Genomic DNA, 14,357 nt, shown 5'->3' with positions numbered 1-14,357 from the left:
GTTTTATATTTGCTTTTACTTCTTTGCATTCCCTCATTCCTTTTCTCAGTGCCCCCAAGGGCTACCTTAAGCCTTCCTAAGAAGGAAGCTTTTATTTAAGAAATGATAGCATACACTGTGCTGACTGCCACTTAGCCACTTGAGAATATCTGGCAAAAGTCTTATGAAGAGCGTGACTTATAATAATTTGAGAAATTTTCCTATCTTATTTAACTTTATGGGAAAAACTAATTCAATGGAATGTAGATTTAGACTCAACTGTCTGCTTGTCTAGACTTAGCTTGGGTCATTCATTTTCTTGTCTCCTTAGCTAGACATTTATTCCTCTTCCAGCAATATTCCTGTTGCATGCTAAATGAGTTATATTTTCAATTGACAGGAAATTAATAGGGAAGTCAGCCAAGCCAGAGGAAATTCTTTTTTTTTTCCTAATCTAAGAGCAGCCAGCAGAAGCTTCCTGTTACAACTGTCTTCTGCTTATAAGCACGTGACCAGGCTACAGACTCAGAGTGAATTCTATCGCTACTTTACAGTCTGTATAAGGTAACCTGTTCTATGTACAAAGAAGTTGTGGGCAGGTGATTAATAATGGTATGATTTTGTGTGGGGGTGGGTAGCTAGCTAATTATGGTTTATGAGACTTGTCTAACAAATTATATCCATAGGAACTAACTACCTTCAGAAAACAATAAAAGTATGGGTCCTTAGGGACCTATTTCCATACTACCAATGTAAATAAAAACAAATCACTTGGAGGCAGGATTCAGGCTTATATAAGGAATATTTCATTATTTCATGAACTGACATTATTAACAAAGATACTCTAACCTTCAGACATTGCAACATTTTGGAAAGCAAGAAATGTGGACCCATTTTATTAGCAATATCAATGTATTATCTCTATATCTGCTGTTTCTTCCAGGTAAATCATTTACGTATTCACAAAAAATTATGCACTGGCCAACCTTATATACTCAGCACTGTGCCAGGTATAGAAACTCATCATTATGTTGCTTGAGAAAAAAACTTGCTTCAAATCACTATAATAAAAAATTTTAAATAGTGTGTCATAAAAATAATTGCATAATGGGAATTTAAAGAAAGGAAAAGGGCTCTTCTTCCTAGTAGAATTAAAGGAGGACTCAACATAGGAGCTTTCTTTGAGTTAATCCTTAAATGATGATGGTATCTTTATTTTATTCCACATTGCCACAACAGTTTCAAAATAGCAATACTAATATAACTACCATCAATACAGTTAGTAAGATCAGTTTAAAATATATTTTTAATATATCCTCCTCTTCCCATTTTAAAGTTATGGTGTCAGAGGATGTAGCCATTGTATACTATAACCTCCTCCTTTCAAATCTTATCTTTATTAAAACTTGGTTTCTCAGATCACAAGTCCCTAGGTCAAAGTCTATCTAGTTATTATAGTTCATTTTCTAATAGATTTTTCAGGAAGGGTTCATGGGAACAATATTTCCTGAGTTGTTAAAGTTAAAAGCAATTTTTCTATGCCCATTGTACTTGAATGTTATTTTTGCTGGATATAAAATTTTTGTCTTGTATTTTCTTGAGTATTTTAAATGTTTTCCATTTTCTTCTGGCTCTGTGTTTTTAGTAGGCTGTATAATGCCTTTCCCCACTCAAAAATCTCCATGTCCTAATATCTGCAACCTGTGTATATGTCAACTTATATGGCAAAGGGGATGTGGCAGATGTGATTAAGAGTCTTGACATGGGGAGGTTACCCTAAATTTTCCAGATGGACTAAATGTAATCACAGTATCCTTATGAGAGGGAGGCAGAGGCAGATTTGACTACAAAAAAGAGAGAAGGCAATGTGATGACTGAAGCAAGGGGAGAAAATGTGAGGTGATCCAGGGTTATTGACCAACGAATGAGAACAGCCTCTAGTAGTTGGAAAAAGCAAAGAAATGGATTCTCCCTGAGAGCCTCCAGAAGAGTCAGCCCTTCTGCCATCTTGATCTTAGCCCTGTAGGATTCATGTCAGACTTCTGGCCTCTAGAACTGTAAGAGAATAGATTTCTGTTGTTTTAAGCCCACTAGTTTCTGGTAATCTTTTACAGCAGAAAAAGGAAACTAAAAAAGTGTTGGTCTCAAAGAGTCTGGTGAAAGCATTTTTGCCAAGATGCCTATTAAATTATTTCCTGTTTTTTTAAGTTAGTAATTTTACTATGTCTTGGTATTTGTCATTCAGGGTCAGTATTCCCATGCATGTAATATGTTGTTTCAAATTTTATCATTTCAGAAGAGTTTTTTTAAACTATAGCTTTTGGCACATTTTTCTCTTTTTAAAATTGGTTTCTTCCTCAAGGACTCCTATTATCTTACATATTGGAACTTTCTTGGCTTTTCTCCATGCTGTCACTTTCTCTTGAATATTGGACCCAGGAAGATGACATTTTTGAGTATAAAAATAGCTTCTCCTTCATTTACACCTTCTAAATTTCATGCAGTCTTCTCCCTGCAAGCACACAGGAAAAAGAAAGCTAGAATTAAACTTCAAGGTTAGCTAACTTGTACTAGTACAAACCCATCACAGTTCACCCCTTGCCAACACAGCATCTTTTAATCATACTAACTTCCAAATAAAGCTAATACCAAAACAATGCTTCCACCCAATGATGGAGCTAGTCCTTGTACAACCAAAAACATGTTAGCTCTCTCCCACAAACAAGATACAAAGTTCACTTATTCATTTTTGGATGATGTTCCATTGCTCTTCCAGCTGAGTCACACTAACATATAAAGTTAACACTGTGAACACAGTTACAGTGTTCACCATGGAAGGAATGGGAAAGTGGAAGGAAAAGAGTGGTTAATATATGCATGTGCTCTGCTGTACTTAATCGCTCAGTCATATCTGACTCTGCGACCCCATGGACTGTAGCATACCAGGCTCCGCTGTCCATGGGGATTCTCCAGGCCAGAATGCTGGAGTGGGTTGCCATGTCCTCCTCCGGTAATATATACATAAACACGGTCATATCAAAATAAGGAAAATACTCACAATTATTATAGTTCTTATTTACAAAGTTGGTCACATGGTCATAGAAGTGGCCAATTTTTTAACTTCCTTTTTCATAATCCACCCCCACCTCATCGGCCCCTACCAACATGTTTTGCTTCAAACAGCTAGTTTCTTCAGATTTTCAGATCTTGAGTTAAATGGTATCTCATCAACAATGTCTCTTCCCCATTTAAAGTCAATAACCTCACATTTTTTTCCTCATAGCATTAACATTTTTATTTCCTTTGTTTTCACTGGTTTCTTGTTTCTTCATGACTCTCAAAATATTAGTTTTAATGAATGTACAAATTAATTCCTCACCACAAAATCTACCACTCACATCCTACCAACCAACAGGTCCTATTAGTTTTTGTTACTGATATCTTTCAAATCGATTCTTTTCTTTATAGTTATCAACACCAGTTTTTACCTGACATCCTGATATCAGATATCTAGCTTCTCCTCACTCCACTTAGCACTACATACTATATTCAATACTTACTGGAAAGAATTGATTCTGTATTTCTCTTTATATTTTGACTACCTAGCATAGTAGGCACACCATAATGCACAGTAGGAATTCAACAATTATTTGTAGATGAATAAATAAAATGTTATCAATGATATAAGGAATGCTATATAGAAATCAGGCTTCCCAGGTGCCTCACTGGGAAAAAAATCCACCTGCAATGCAGGAGATGCAGGTTCAATCCCTGGATCAGGAAAATCCCCTGGCAACCCACTCCGGTATTCTTGCCTGGAGGCTCCCATGGACAGAGGAGCCTGGCAGGCTACAGTCCATAGTGTCACAAAGAGTCAGACACGACTGAAGCAACCGAGCACACATGCACGCATATAAGAAATGTGTTAACTCAATCTCTGGTCTCTTTATCTTATGAATTCAACATTCTAAAAATGAAAATTCATAGACAAAGTTATTTTGAACTTTCAAATGTCTGCTCTTTCAAAAATGCTATGTATTTGACCTCTAATAAAGTGAGATTTAATTGTAAATGTAATGAGAATTGCTTATTGCCTAAAAGAGTGTGTTTGCATAGATTTTCAAGAGTTTAAAATAGTATCAACATGACTAAACGGAGAGAAATAGTATAAATGAAAAATATACAAATAATGTATATTTTATCAATGTTTTTATCGACTGAATAATATTCTAGAGTGCATCTGGGTAATACATGAGTGCTAGAAGAGGCATAAACAATAGACAGAACAGCAATAAGTATTTGGGGTTTGAGAGTAAAAGATCAAAAATAATGGCTTATTTTCATTTCTTATAAAGAAGAAAGGTATCACTAAATGCTAAGTACAATGCCTGGTATATAGTAGTAGTGGAGCACATTTATACTGATTGTCTATTGCTTAATTTATAATAGTGAATGAGATTTTTATAAATTGAAAGTTTCAAGTTGCCTTACTTAAAGAACAGTCAAAGGATAACAGAATGTTAACTCTTAAAACTGATTATAGGGGGTGGATATATATTGTCATATCTTAAAAATCACTAAGATGATAAATGTCCTTACTAATAAATAGTACACCCCAAATAAAAGTAAAGAGCTGGGCTGAAATGACCGTTAGAAATTATTTCCTGCTTGTATTTCTACAAACAGATTACTTTGTTACCATTCTACTTTTAACATCAAATCTCAAAAACTAAAGGTCAAGACTGAATAAATCAGGAGAAAAATAAAAGGTCTTTTGTATCTATCATCAATAGAGAGAATGTATGTGAATGTAAAAGTATTTTTTCAACCTTGGCATGACTCCAAGAAAATCCAAATGCTGAGGTCTGTTTCAGTCCTAGCATTCCTCTGTTCCTCTCACAGACAGACCATAGAGAGATGAACAAAGTCAACAAGTTCCATTAATCAAAATGCTGGTCAAGGTCCATGTTTAAACACACCCCTAGGCACTGTGGCTCCAGATTTCTGAAAGGCTGTGTCAGAATGATAGGATACTCTGGAAGTTCAACATTCTCTTCCTAAGGCAACTCGCTGACTGCTTCTGGATTCAGTGCTACCCTAGTTGTCCCCCAGGCATCAGTCAGAGCTAAAGGTCCTTACATCCCACACCCTCAAGACTGAAATGAATCATGTGACCAGCTTTTGGATGGGGGGAAAGTGGTGGTGATAAAGCATGAACAGGCTCACATGTCAGCTCTCCTAAGTTATATTTACATTTAAATTTTAACAAATCCTTCCATGTCTTGATCCCATGGGTTATGGATTGAATGAGTGGCCATAACAGCCACAATGACTAATTACTAAGGATGCTCTTGGGGAAGGTTCCAAGCTACCCACACACTTTATGAGGTAGGCTATTTCAGGGGAAAAGTACAATAGTTAGATGGCTGATGACTGATAGATGGATAAGCAGATAGTAAGCAATTCCAAAGCACTGCCAAAAACTAAATAGTTTAAGTTATAAACAAATAAATGTTCATGGTGCTTGAAATCTTCAGTGATTATTTTTTAGTGCTCATAATACCTCAAGTTGATATCTTAATATATGACTTTAAAAATATTTAACTAATATTTTAAAAACCACTATGGTCTTTATTAAACAATAATTTGAATTTAGTAAGAAGCTCTCTGTATATCTTTTGCCAAAAGTATTAAAAACTTGGGTTTTATGACATTTATTTTTCTTATTTTTGTCTAGAAGTAATTCAAAGCTTTTGTTCAATTGACAGAGAATAAGGTATTCATATAAATTGTGTCAAAATGAAAAATGATATTGACAAGAACTTAGGTTCTGTCCCCAAATCATGATAAATTCTCTTTATTCAAAAACACTGAGTGTCTCCCTTTATAGGACATAACCCAAAATTCTTAGCTATGTCTTTAATGACTCCAATATTTTACCCTTAAATTACTCTTTAATCCTTACCTTCAACCATGACTAAACACAGGTTTCTATCCTAGAAAATAGAACTGCTCAAATTAAAAAATGAGAGAATGTCATAAGTACAGTGGAAGCTCCCTGTCCCCAGAAAGTACCATGAGAATTCCCACCTCAGAGACATTCACATACATTGTTCCCCTCTATCTTCTCCTTTCCTCTTCTCCAACCTAAATTCTGCAAAGCTCTTCAATTTTCTTGAGTGATCTCTCCATCTCTAACCCAGATAAATTTCATTATTCATTTGGCACTCACTTTCTGTCTTGCTGATGTGACTTTTGTAAATTAATAATTATTAAGTAATGAGACCAACTATGTTCCAGGCAATATACTAGGTACTCTAATACTCAAAATAACTCAAGAGGTATGTGTTAACATCCCTTCTTTATCGATTAAGAAAGTGAAGATTCAAAGAGGTTTAAAAAAAATACTTGCCAAAGTCAGCCAGCAAGTGAATGGCAGAGTGAGGATTTAAAACTAGGCTCCAAACATCACAAGCTTCCCACCATGGCATTCTGCTTTATTTTGTCCATTGATTTCATTCATTTATTGAAACAGAGGATATCATTCTCTTAATCCAATGAGAACTCACTGAGGCATGTAGGCCTGGTGAGAGGCCACTGCAAAAGGAGAAGCCAAAGCCCACAAACTCGTGGGTGGGGGCTGGGAAAAAGAGGAAAATAGGATGACACTGGGTCTTCTGGCTTCAGTATTGACTACGAGGCCTTTAAATAACATCATGAACCAGGAGGAGGAGTGGGTTTGGTGAAGGAGAGGACATTCTTTTGTGAGCATCCTGACTAAAGTGCCCATTACTTCCACATGGAGTTGCCCAGCGGCAGGGAAGCAGTGGTTAAAAGCATGGTCTTTGGTGTCAACTAGTCTTGGTCTTGAATCTGAGCTCCACTACTTCTTAGCTGCATGTCTTAGGACAAATTACCTCTGAGGGTTTGTTTCTCATATGTAAAACAGGAATAATACCTACCATAAAGAGCTGTTAGAAAGATAGAATTAAATTCATATAATTAGCAGGAAGCTGATGTACAGCACAGGGAGGCCAGTCTGGTACTCTGTGATGACCTGGAGGGGTGGGATGGGAGGATAGGAAGGCTCAAGAGGGAGGGATATATATAGTGTTATAACTGATATACACCGAGGTACAGCAGAGACCATCACAATATTGTACAACAATTATCTTCCAGTAAAAAAAAAACAAGTCATATAAAATGGCTAATATGTCTAGCATATAAGTACTCATTATATGTTATTATAATTATATATGTTATTACAATTATACAGATGATTAAAGTAAGTGTGACCCTGGAGTGGGAGACATCTGAGCTGGAGAATGAATTTAGGTATCATTGGTGTATGAGCAATGGTTGAAGGCATAAGAATCAATGAAACAGGCAAGTGTATGAAGCAGAGATCACAACTCGAATGCCCCATAGCCAGCAAGTGAGTGAAGTGAGTTGGTGTAAGCACACTTGCACACAGTATGAACTGGGGGGACTCTAGAGAAATGGAGAGTGTATAGTTTCTCTAAAGAGGGAGGATGTTACCCGGACTGAGATGATTTCTGTCATGTCAAAATTGGGCCCAGCATCACCAGATCTTCTGTTTTGCATTGTTTTGTCAAAACAAGTCAAAAATTTCCCAGTGTTTAAGTGTTGGCGACTAAATTCAAACTTAATAAGTAAACTGAACACATACATAAGCTAGATTGTGGCTTGTCAGCTGCCAGATTGTGATCCCCCCAGTGTAGAGAAAGAGGGCTGAGGATGGAGCTCATAGAGCATTATCACAAAAGAGATAGGCAGAGAAAGAGGGGGGGAAAGGAGATCAGATAGGCAGAGAACAGAGATGAAAAGAGTGGCCCAGAAAGAGGTGAATTCAAAGAAAGTCAAGGAAGATGAGCATTCAGGAAGGAGAAGAGTTAACACCATCACAGGTGGCACAGGGATCTCTGTGATCAGACTGTGCACACAAACTCATTAAGAGCTGGGACCTCAACTTAAGACTTCAGATGTAATTACTTTGAAGGAGAGGGGATGTAATATTCAAGGAGATCATCCCAGACTTAGAAACAAGACAAGTGGTACGGAGGGAAAGGATAACAGTGAATAGAACTCTATTTGAACACATCTCTTGAACCAGGAAGAGGAGCCCTGAGAACTTATAGTGAATACGTTTTCAAAAGCAAAGGTGGAGTCTGGCAGCTCAACCATCCCTTGGATATAATTCCAATGGCTGGAACTGGAGGCAGATAGGAAACCAGACAATTTGTCCTGTACTCCCCTGTTCAGGGAATTAGCTGATAAGAACATGGAAAGGAAGAGAAATATAAATAAAAACTCTCAACACTCTAACCAGTAGTGAATTCTAAGCTCTTTTATTTGTTTCCATGTAAATATCAATATTATTATTAGCCATATTATTAATATTAATATTAACACTCTCTGAGAGCCAGGAGAGCACTAAATACATAACTACAATTTAAAATAGGGGACCTGCCCGATATGCTTAAGAACAAATTACAATTTGAATCAACTCTGGAATCCTTTAAGTCATTCTATAAACAGAAAGTCATTAAGTCACAACTGGCAACTGTTCTCAAAGGAGTCAGGGCCTCCCCAATGGCTCAGCAGGCAAAGAATCCACCTGCAATGCAGGAGACACAGGAAACATCGGTTCAATCCCTGGGTTGGGAAGATTTACTGGAGAATGAAATGGCAATCCATTTCAGTATTCTTGCCTTGAAAATTCCATGGACGGAAGAGCCTGGCAGGCTACAGCCCATGGGGTTGCAAACAGTCAGACATGACAGCATGCACGCATGCTCACAGAAATCACCAAAAATGCTGAGGGAAAATATTAGGTTGTCCAGAAAAAAAAAAATTACTCCACACATTAAAAGAGACGATTATACATCTTGACTCACAGCAACCAGTACATAGGTATTTACTATGTACATTCACATTTAGCTTTATGAGCATAAGATTCTAAAATGATCATTCAACAAAAGAAAAAAGCAGGATCCCAAAATAGGAAATTAGTTGTCCAGGGTCCCGTGGCCAGTTAGCAACTGAGTCAAAATTAGAATTCCAATCTCCTCACTTTTCATTTACACAAAACTCCACTGTTTTCAGAGAAAGGTTAATTATCCCTTTGACTGAATGATTTAAATGGGACACACGTACTTTGATAGGTGGAAGCTGGCAGAAGTGTCCCTGTGTCACTGAAGGAGGCCAGCATGGGAGGAGCAGACCATGTGTACCTAAAAGGAAGGGGCACCTGTGAGGGAAGGCCATAACACAAAAGACAACCAACTCACAAAACAATTGAGCTTTGGCCTGGAATGCATATGTCCAGAAGAAATACAGTCAGAAATTCCAAACTTAAAAAACATGTATTTTCTTAAATATTATCTACAGTGATAAACATGTACTTATTAGCAAACACTCTGAATAACTTTGACTTTGCAGAACACAGTCTATAACAAACAAGTACACACACATACACACACACACACACACACACACACATTTAAATCCTCTAAGTAGTCAAGGCACGTATCATAGAATTCCTTGCTCAGAACAATTCATGCCAGGGACTTCCCTGGCAGTCCAATGGTTAGGACTTGGCACTTTCACTGCTGTGGGCCTGGGTTCAGTCCCTGGTTGGGGAACTAAGATCCTGTAAGCCATGTAGCACAGCCCGAGGGTTGGGGGATAATTCACCTAAATAATTTTTTTGAAACTAGCAAGGCGGTACCTGAGCACAAGATGTGGGGCTGAATCTGCATCTCAGCATTAGGCATGTGTTACACTGCCTCTCTGTGGCAAAGAATGTGATTTCCTCCCCAGACTATTCAAACTTCCACTGACTTTCATCCTGAGAGGTCCAGTTTCACTGCTCTCCTGTGTGATCAAGATAACTCTCACAATAAATTATCTCACTCTCCCAGCTTAGAAAAGTCTCATCAGCTTTCCTTAAATAACTGATTAGGTTTTTCAAGCATCACACCCCCGAGACAGTTCTTTGAAGGGAAATTTCTATCAGGAACATTTGGAGGCTGGGAAAGCAAAATGGAGAAAACAAGGGGAAAAAAAAAAAGCCCAGAGCAGAGTATTCCTTAGCCAGCTATCTTCATCAAGTCCTGACAGCTGTTCATAAGGTGATTTTCCTTTTGAATTCCTCCACATGAGAGACAGATTGGGGCACTATGCAGACTACAACAAATTTCACCTTGGAGAGGCACCTCTGCTTGCGAGGAGTCAGTCCACCAGCTTTGGCAGATTCAAAACCCCTCTCCTTGGTCTTCTTCATTTTGACAGTGTCAGATGACAAATGGTAGTCAAGTGTCTTTTTCAATAATGAAAGTTTATTACGATAATTTCCTGACCAACAGGAACAACATCTTGAGGAAGAGGCACCTTTTTCTCACTCTGGCAGAGGTGCCTAACAGGCTTGAGGCAATCTTGAGGGATGAGGAGGGCTAGGTGATTTAGAAGATATAGGATAAATACATAACGTTAACTGATATGTAAAAATAAGTTTTAAATATCCCTGAGTGAGGGTGGGAGTGATCTGCTTCTGGTCACATCTCATGTGGCCAAATATGAGGGCTAAGCTGGGACAACGCCTCCACTCCCAAGGAAGAATCAGTGTCCTGTCCACCCCTAGAGTGGCATTCATGCTGGTTCCTGGCTTGGATGCAGCCATCAGGTCCTCAGTAGACACAGAAGCCACCGGGATTTTGATGAATGAGGATCAACTCCCCACCATTCACCTGGATGTCTTCGCAGGAGGCATTCTGAGTGGTCACATTCAGGTAGACTTTGTCCTTGAAACGCAGATAGGCCACTGTGACAGAGTCAACAAATTTGACCATGTTCAGGGAGAAAAGAGGTTCCCGACTCTTCCGGTACAGAAGCCTGAGGCTGAGCTTCTGGGAGAAGTAGCCCTTCAGAGAGATGAGATAAAAGCCATCACAGGTGATGATGATTGAGTTGTTCTGCACCTTCATGGTTCCATCCGTGTCTGGGGATGTGATGATGAAACCGTTCTCATTTTCACACTCTAAGGAGGGTAGGGTAAAAGGAAAAAAAAAAAAAAGAATGACTCCTTAGCTCAGCATTGGGTAACAACCTTCCAATATATCTAGAAACATATGAAGAGAAAGTGATAGGGACAGATTTTGAAAAGAATAAAAGTAACAGAAGACTATGTTTCTACATGAGAGTTGGAATCCGCTTTCCCTGTGGAATGGAAGAGGCAAAGCTAATACTAGTAGCCAAGAGAGTTTCAGAGGGGGCTGGGATTCAAGAGTGGAGAGATTACAGCAACTGGCAGTTGTCACAACACACCTGTGGCAGGAAATGGAGTCTCAAGGTTTCCCTGATTTTTCAAAATCAGGAGGGATTTGGCAACTTCAGTGCTGCCTTCTTTGTTCAATGGATTGATTAGGGCAAAGGGTGGTGGAAGTGCCTCTTGCCTGGGTCCTGCACACCCCATCCACACAAAGTAATTGCTTTTAACTCTTCTCTATCCTCTCTCCAGGCTTCCCTAGTGGCTCAGATGGTAAAGAATCTGCCTGCAACACAGGAGACCCGGGTTTGACCCCTCAGTTGGGAAGATCCTCTGGAGAAGGGAATGGCTACCCACCCCAGTATTCTTGCCTGGAGAATTCCATGGACAGAGGAGCCTGGTGGGCTACAGTCCATGGGGTTGCAAAGAGTTGGACACAACAGAGCCAATAACACTTTCACTTTTCTTTTCATCTTCTCTCCATGTCACCATGAAATGAAAATTCTTCACATGCCCTGGCAACTAGACTTCCCAACAATATGTATCACTGGCCTTTGTCAAGAATCACTTAAGCTTATATGCTTCAATACTAAGTAAAGCTTAGTCTGTGGGTTCAGGTTCTGATATAAGAGCTCAAGAACATAGACTTATTTCTCCCTTCCCCCTTTTAATTGTCAATTTTTACTGGAAGGTGCCTTGGGAATAGTGGTTACTACAGGAAAAAGAAAAGGAAAAGTAGCAGAACACAGAATGATAACTTTAATAGCTTTGTGTGGGGCCATTTCAAGCATAAATCAAAAACTAAATGTCTTCTATTTCCATGGTAGCCTCAGTATTTTCCTGAATGGTCAAGTAACGACACTTCAAACTCTCCACTCTGGCCCATGTCCCTCAGTGATAGGAAAGAAAAAGTTCCCACTGCTGGGCACAATTCAGTAATTCTGCCTTTGAATCAAGTCCACGGGAAATACTTCAAATTGAAAATGAGGATCACTTACAGAAGGCAAGATATACTTTCCTTTGGCTCAAGAGGACTTAATGAATATCCATACAGAAACCACTGGTGGTTGTCCTAGTATTAATCTTGGATCCAAATAATGCTTTCTTGTTAAAGATATCACATTGCCTTTAAGTCCCCCAACTCTCATTAAGGTAAAATTTTGTTCTGTAATAGAATTACTGGGGAATGATATATCTTACAGCCAGACAGACTTGTAAGAAGCCTTCGTTTTCTTACCTAAAAAGTGAGAGTAATTTCTACTCAAAGCGTTTCTGGGAGGATTAAGTGAGGAATATAACAGAATAAGTACAGTGACAAGCACTTATCTGTTAACTAATTACTCCCCTTTTCTTCTTTGACCTTAATGAAAATAATATGCAGGCTCCAACAATTTCAGGATTTAATGTTTCCCTAAGAAAATGGAGAGATCTTATGTTCTAGGGGAAATTAAGAAGCTGGAGAGAAGATTCTTTTAAAACTATGAACCAATTAAACTTCTGACGATACTTACTGGTAAACCGTACTCTAATACTCTGGATTGGAGGGTACTGAGATGGCACCTAAAGGAAGAAAAGGATATATTTTTAGGAAAAAAAATTAACAAGTAGAATTGACGAGTCATATCCTATGAAGCAGAAATGCAGCAGGTAAAGGGACTGACTGGAGAAGAGATTTGCCTTTTTCTATGTGAGTTAGACGCAGCCTTCCTGCCTGCCCCCCTTGCTTTTCTGTAACATCTCATAAGGTAAGTTAGGAGTCTTCTGCTCTTCATGGAAGCATCTAAGTAAGATCTGTCCTCACTTGCCAAACTCTTCCTTGGTATATTATTTTGGCTCCCTGAGCCTCAATTTCCCATTTTAGATAATAGAGCACTTAAAAGTTATCTTGTTAAGAAACCCATTCAGTCATAGAGATTCTTCATGGACAAGGTTGTGACCAGTCAATCCTTCATGGCCACAGACTCCCAGAATGGACTGGGAGTGAAGTCTGGGAGCCTCCTGGCTGCTCGCTTTTTCACTGTAAAACAGAATTAAGAGTGTCCTACCTTCAGGGCCCACAGGCAATAAAAACTCTTCAAACCCTTCAGAGATGAGCAGATCTGTGTGTAAATTTTTTAAATGTTGAGTCTTTCTCTACTCTTTAGTCATGTGTAAAACCTAACTTGAACTCAAAAGCAAGAAAGAAGTAAAGCAACAAAGAAAGAAAAGTCAATAGATAAAATATCTATGGAAATTTGGTGGTTAAAAGAACAAAGAAGTTCAATATGGGGCAAACTCCAAAATATATTAAGTGAACAAAGCCAAAGCAAAGGGGAGAATCACATGTAAAGTACATTTCCATTTGTGTTCAAAGAAAAAAAAGAATTTTTGTGTGGGCACAGAATTTATCTAGAAGAATAAAGTGCTGCCTCTGGAGAAAGGAACTAGAAGCCTGAGGACAGGAGTGGGAGGCGCATTATTTTCCATGGCTCACTTTCTTGTATTTTTGAAATTTTACATTACCTACTAAGAAGAGAAATAGAAACTAACAAACAAATAGAAAAACCTACCACCTATTGTGCCTTCAGAGAACAACAGCTCCTCCCACCAGGTTATTTTTGGCAAGATGTCCGGATCAAAGGTCTGGGGAGGAATTTGTTTTCATACTCTGGGGTGTGGAGTCCCTGCTTCCCACTTTTCTGGCACACTCATAGCAGCAGTCAAACGGACTCCACTGGGGCCTGCCCACGCAGATGAAGACTCCCCTACTTCCCTTGTACGTAAAGTCACAAGCCTCACCAAGCTGAAACCAACAGGCGGTGTAGGAAGAAAGGAGAGCCTGGCTGAGCCCTGCCAGTGGCTGGGCCCCTAGAGCGATATTAGTCAGTGGTGAGCACACAGAGAGGTGCTGACTCGGGACGACCTGACAGTCTTTGGCTCTCTCCCCTCAGTGGGCTGTTTGTGAGGCTGGACTAGTGTCCTTCGTGCTTAAAGCGATGTTCTGGAAGAAGGCCTCTCAAAAGGTACATTACCCAAACACCATAATCCCCTGGGTAAATGAATGCCCCCACTGCTCTCTGGGCAGGCTGGTCCCTTAGCCACCTTGTTGAAG

The 14,357-nt window shown here is 39.0% G+C and overlaps 1 protein-coding gene across 6 annotated transcripts in view; it reads right to left on the bottom strand.

Annotated features, from left to right (window-relative positions):
- Positions 1-2,307: 2,307 nt before the first annotated feature.
- The window catches only part of TNFSF4 (TNF superfamily member 4), a 134,872-nt gene continuing 122,822 nt past the window's right edge, over positions 2,308-14,357 (bottom strand). For 2 of the 6 annotated variants that reach the window (XM_081486523.1, XM_081486522.1), the window contains exons 3-4: positions 12,778-12,826; positions 10,323-11,038 (exon numbers count right to left, since the gene is read on the bottom strand). In XM_081486523.1, coding sequence (XP_081342649.1) covers positions 10,689-11,038; positions 12,778-12,826 — 399 coding nt within the window. In that variant the 3' untranslated portion in view covers positions 10,323-10,688. Of the gene's footprint in view, positions 2,492-9,156; positions 9,234-9,349; positions 11,039-12,777; positions 12,827-14,357 lie in introns of those variants that run through there. The other 4 variants (XM_081486525.1, XR_014052669.1, XR_014052670.1 and 1 more) reach the window with 4 other exon arrangements.

Source organism: Giraffa tippelskirchi, chromosome 5 (genome assembly GCF_054371585.1).
Source record: "Giraffa tippelskirchi isolate mGirTip1 chromosome 5, T2T-mGirTip1v1.2.pri, whole genome shotgun sequence".
In the NCBI taxonomy this organism is placed as follows: Eukaryota; Metazoa; Chordata; class Mammalia; order Artiodactyla; family Giraffidae; genus Giraffa; species Giraffa tippelskirchi.
This window is presented reverse-complemented; position numbering and strand designations above follow the sequence as displayed.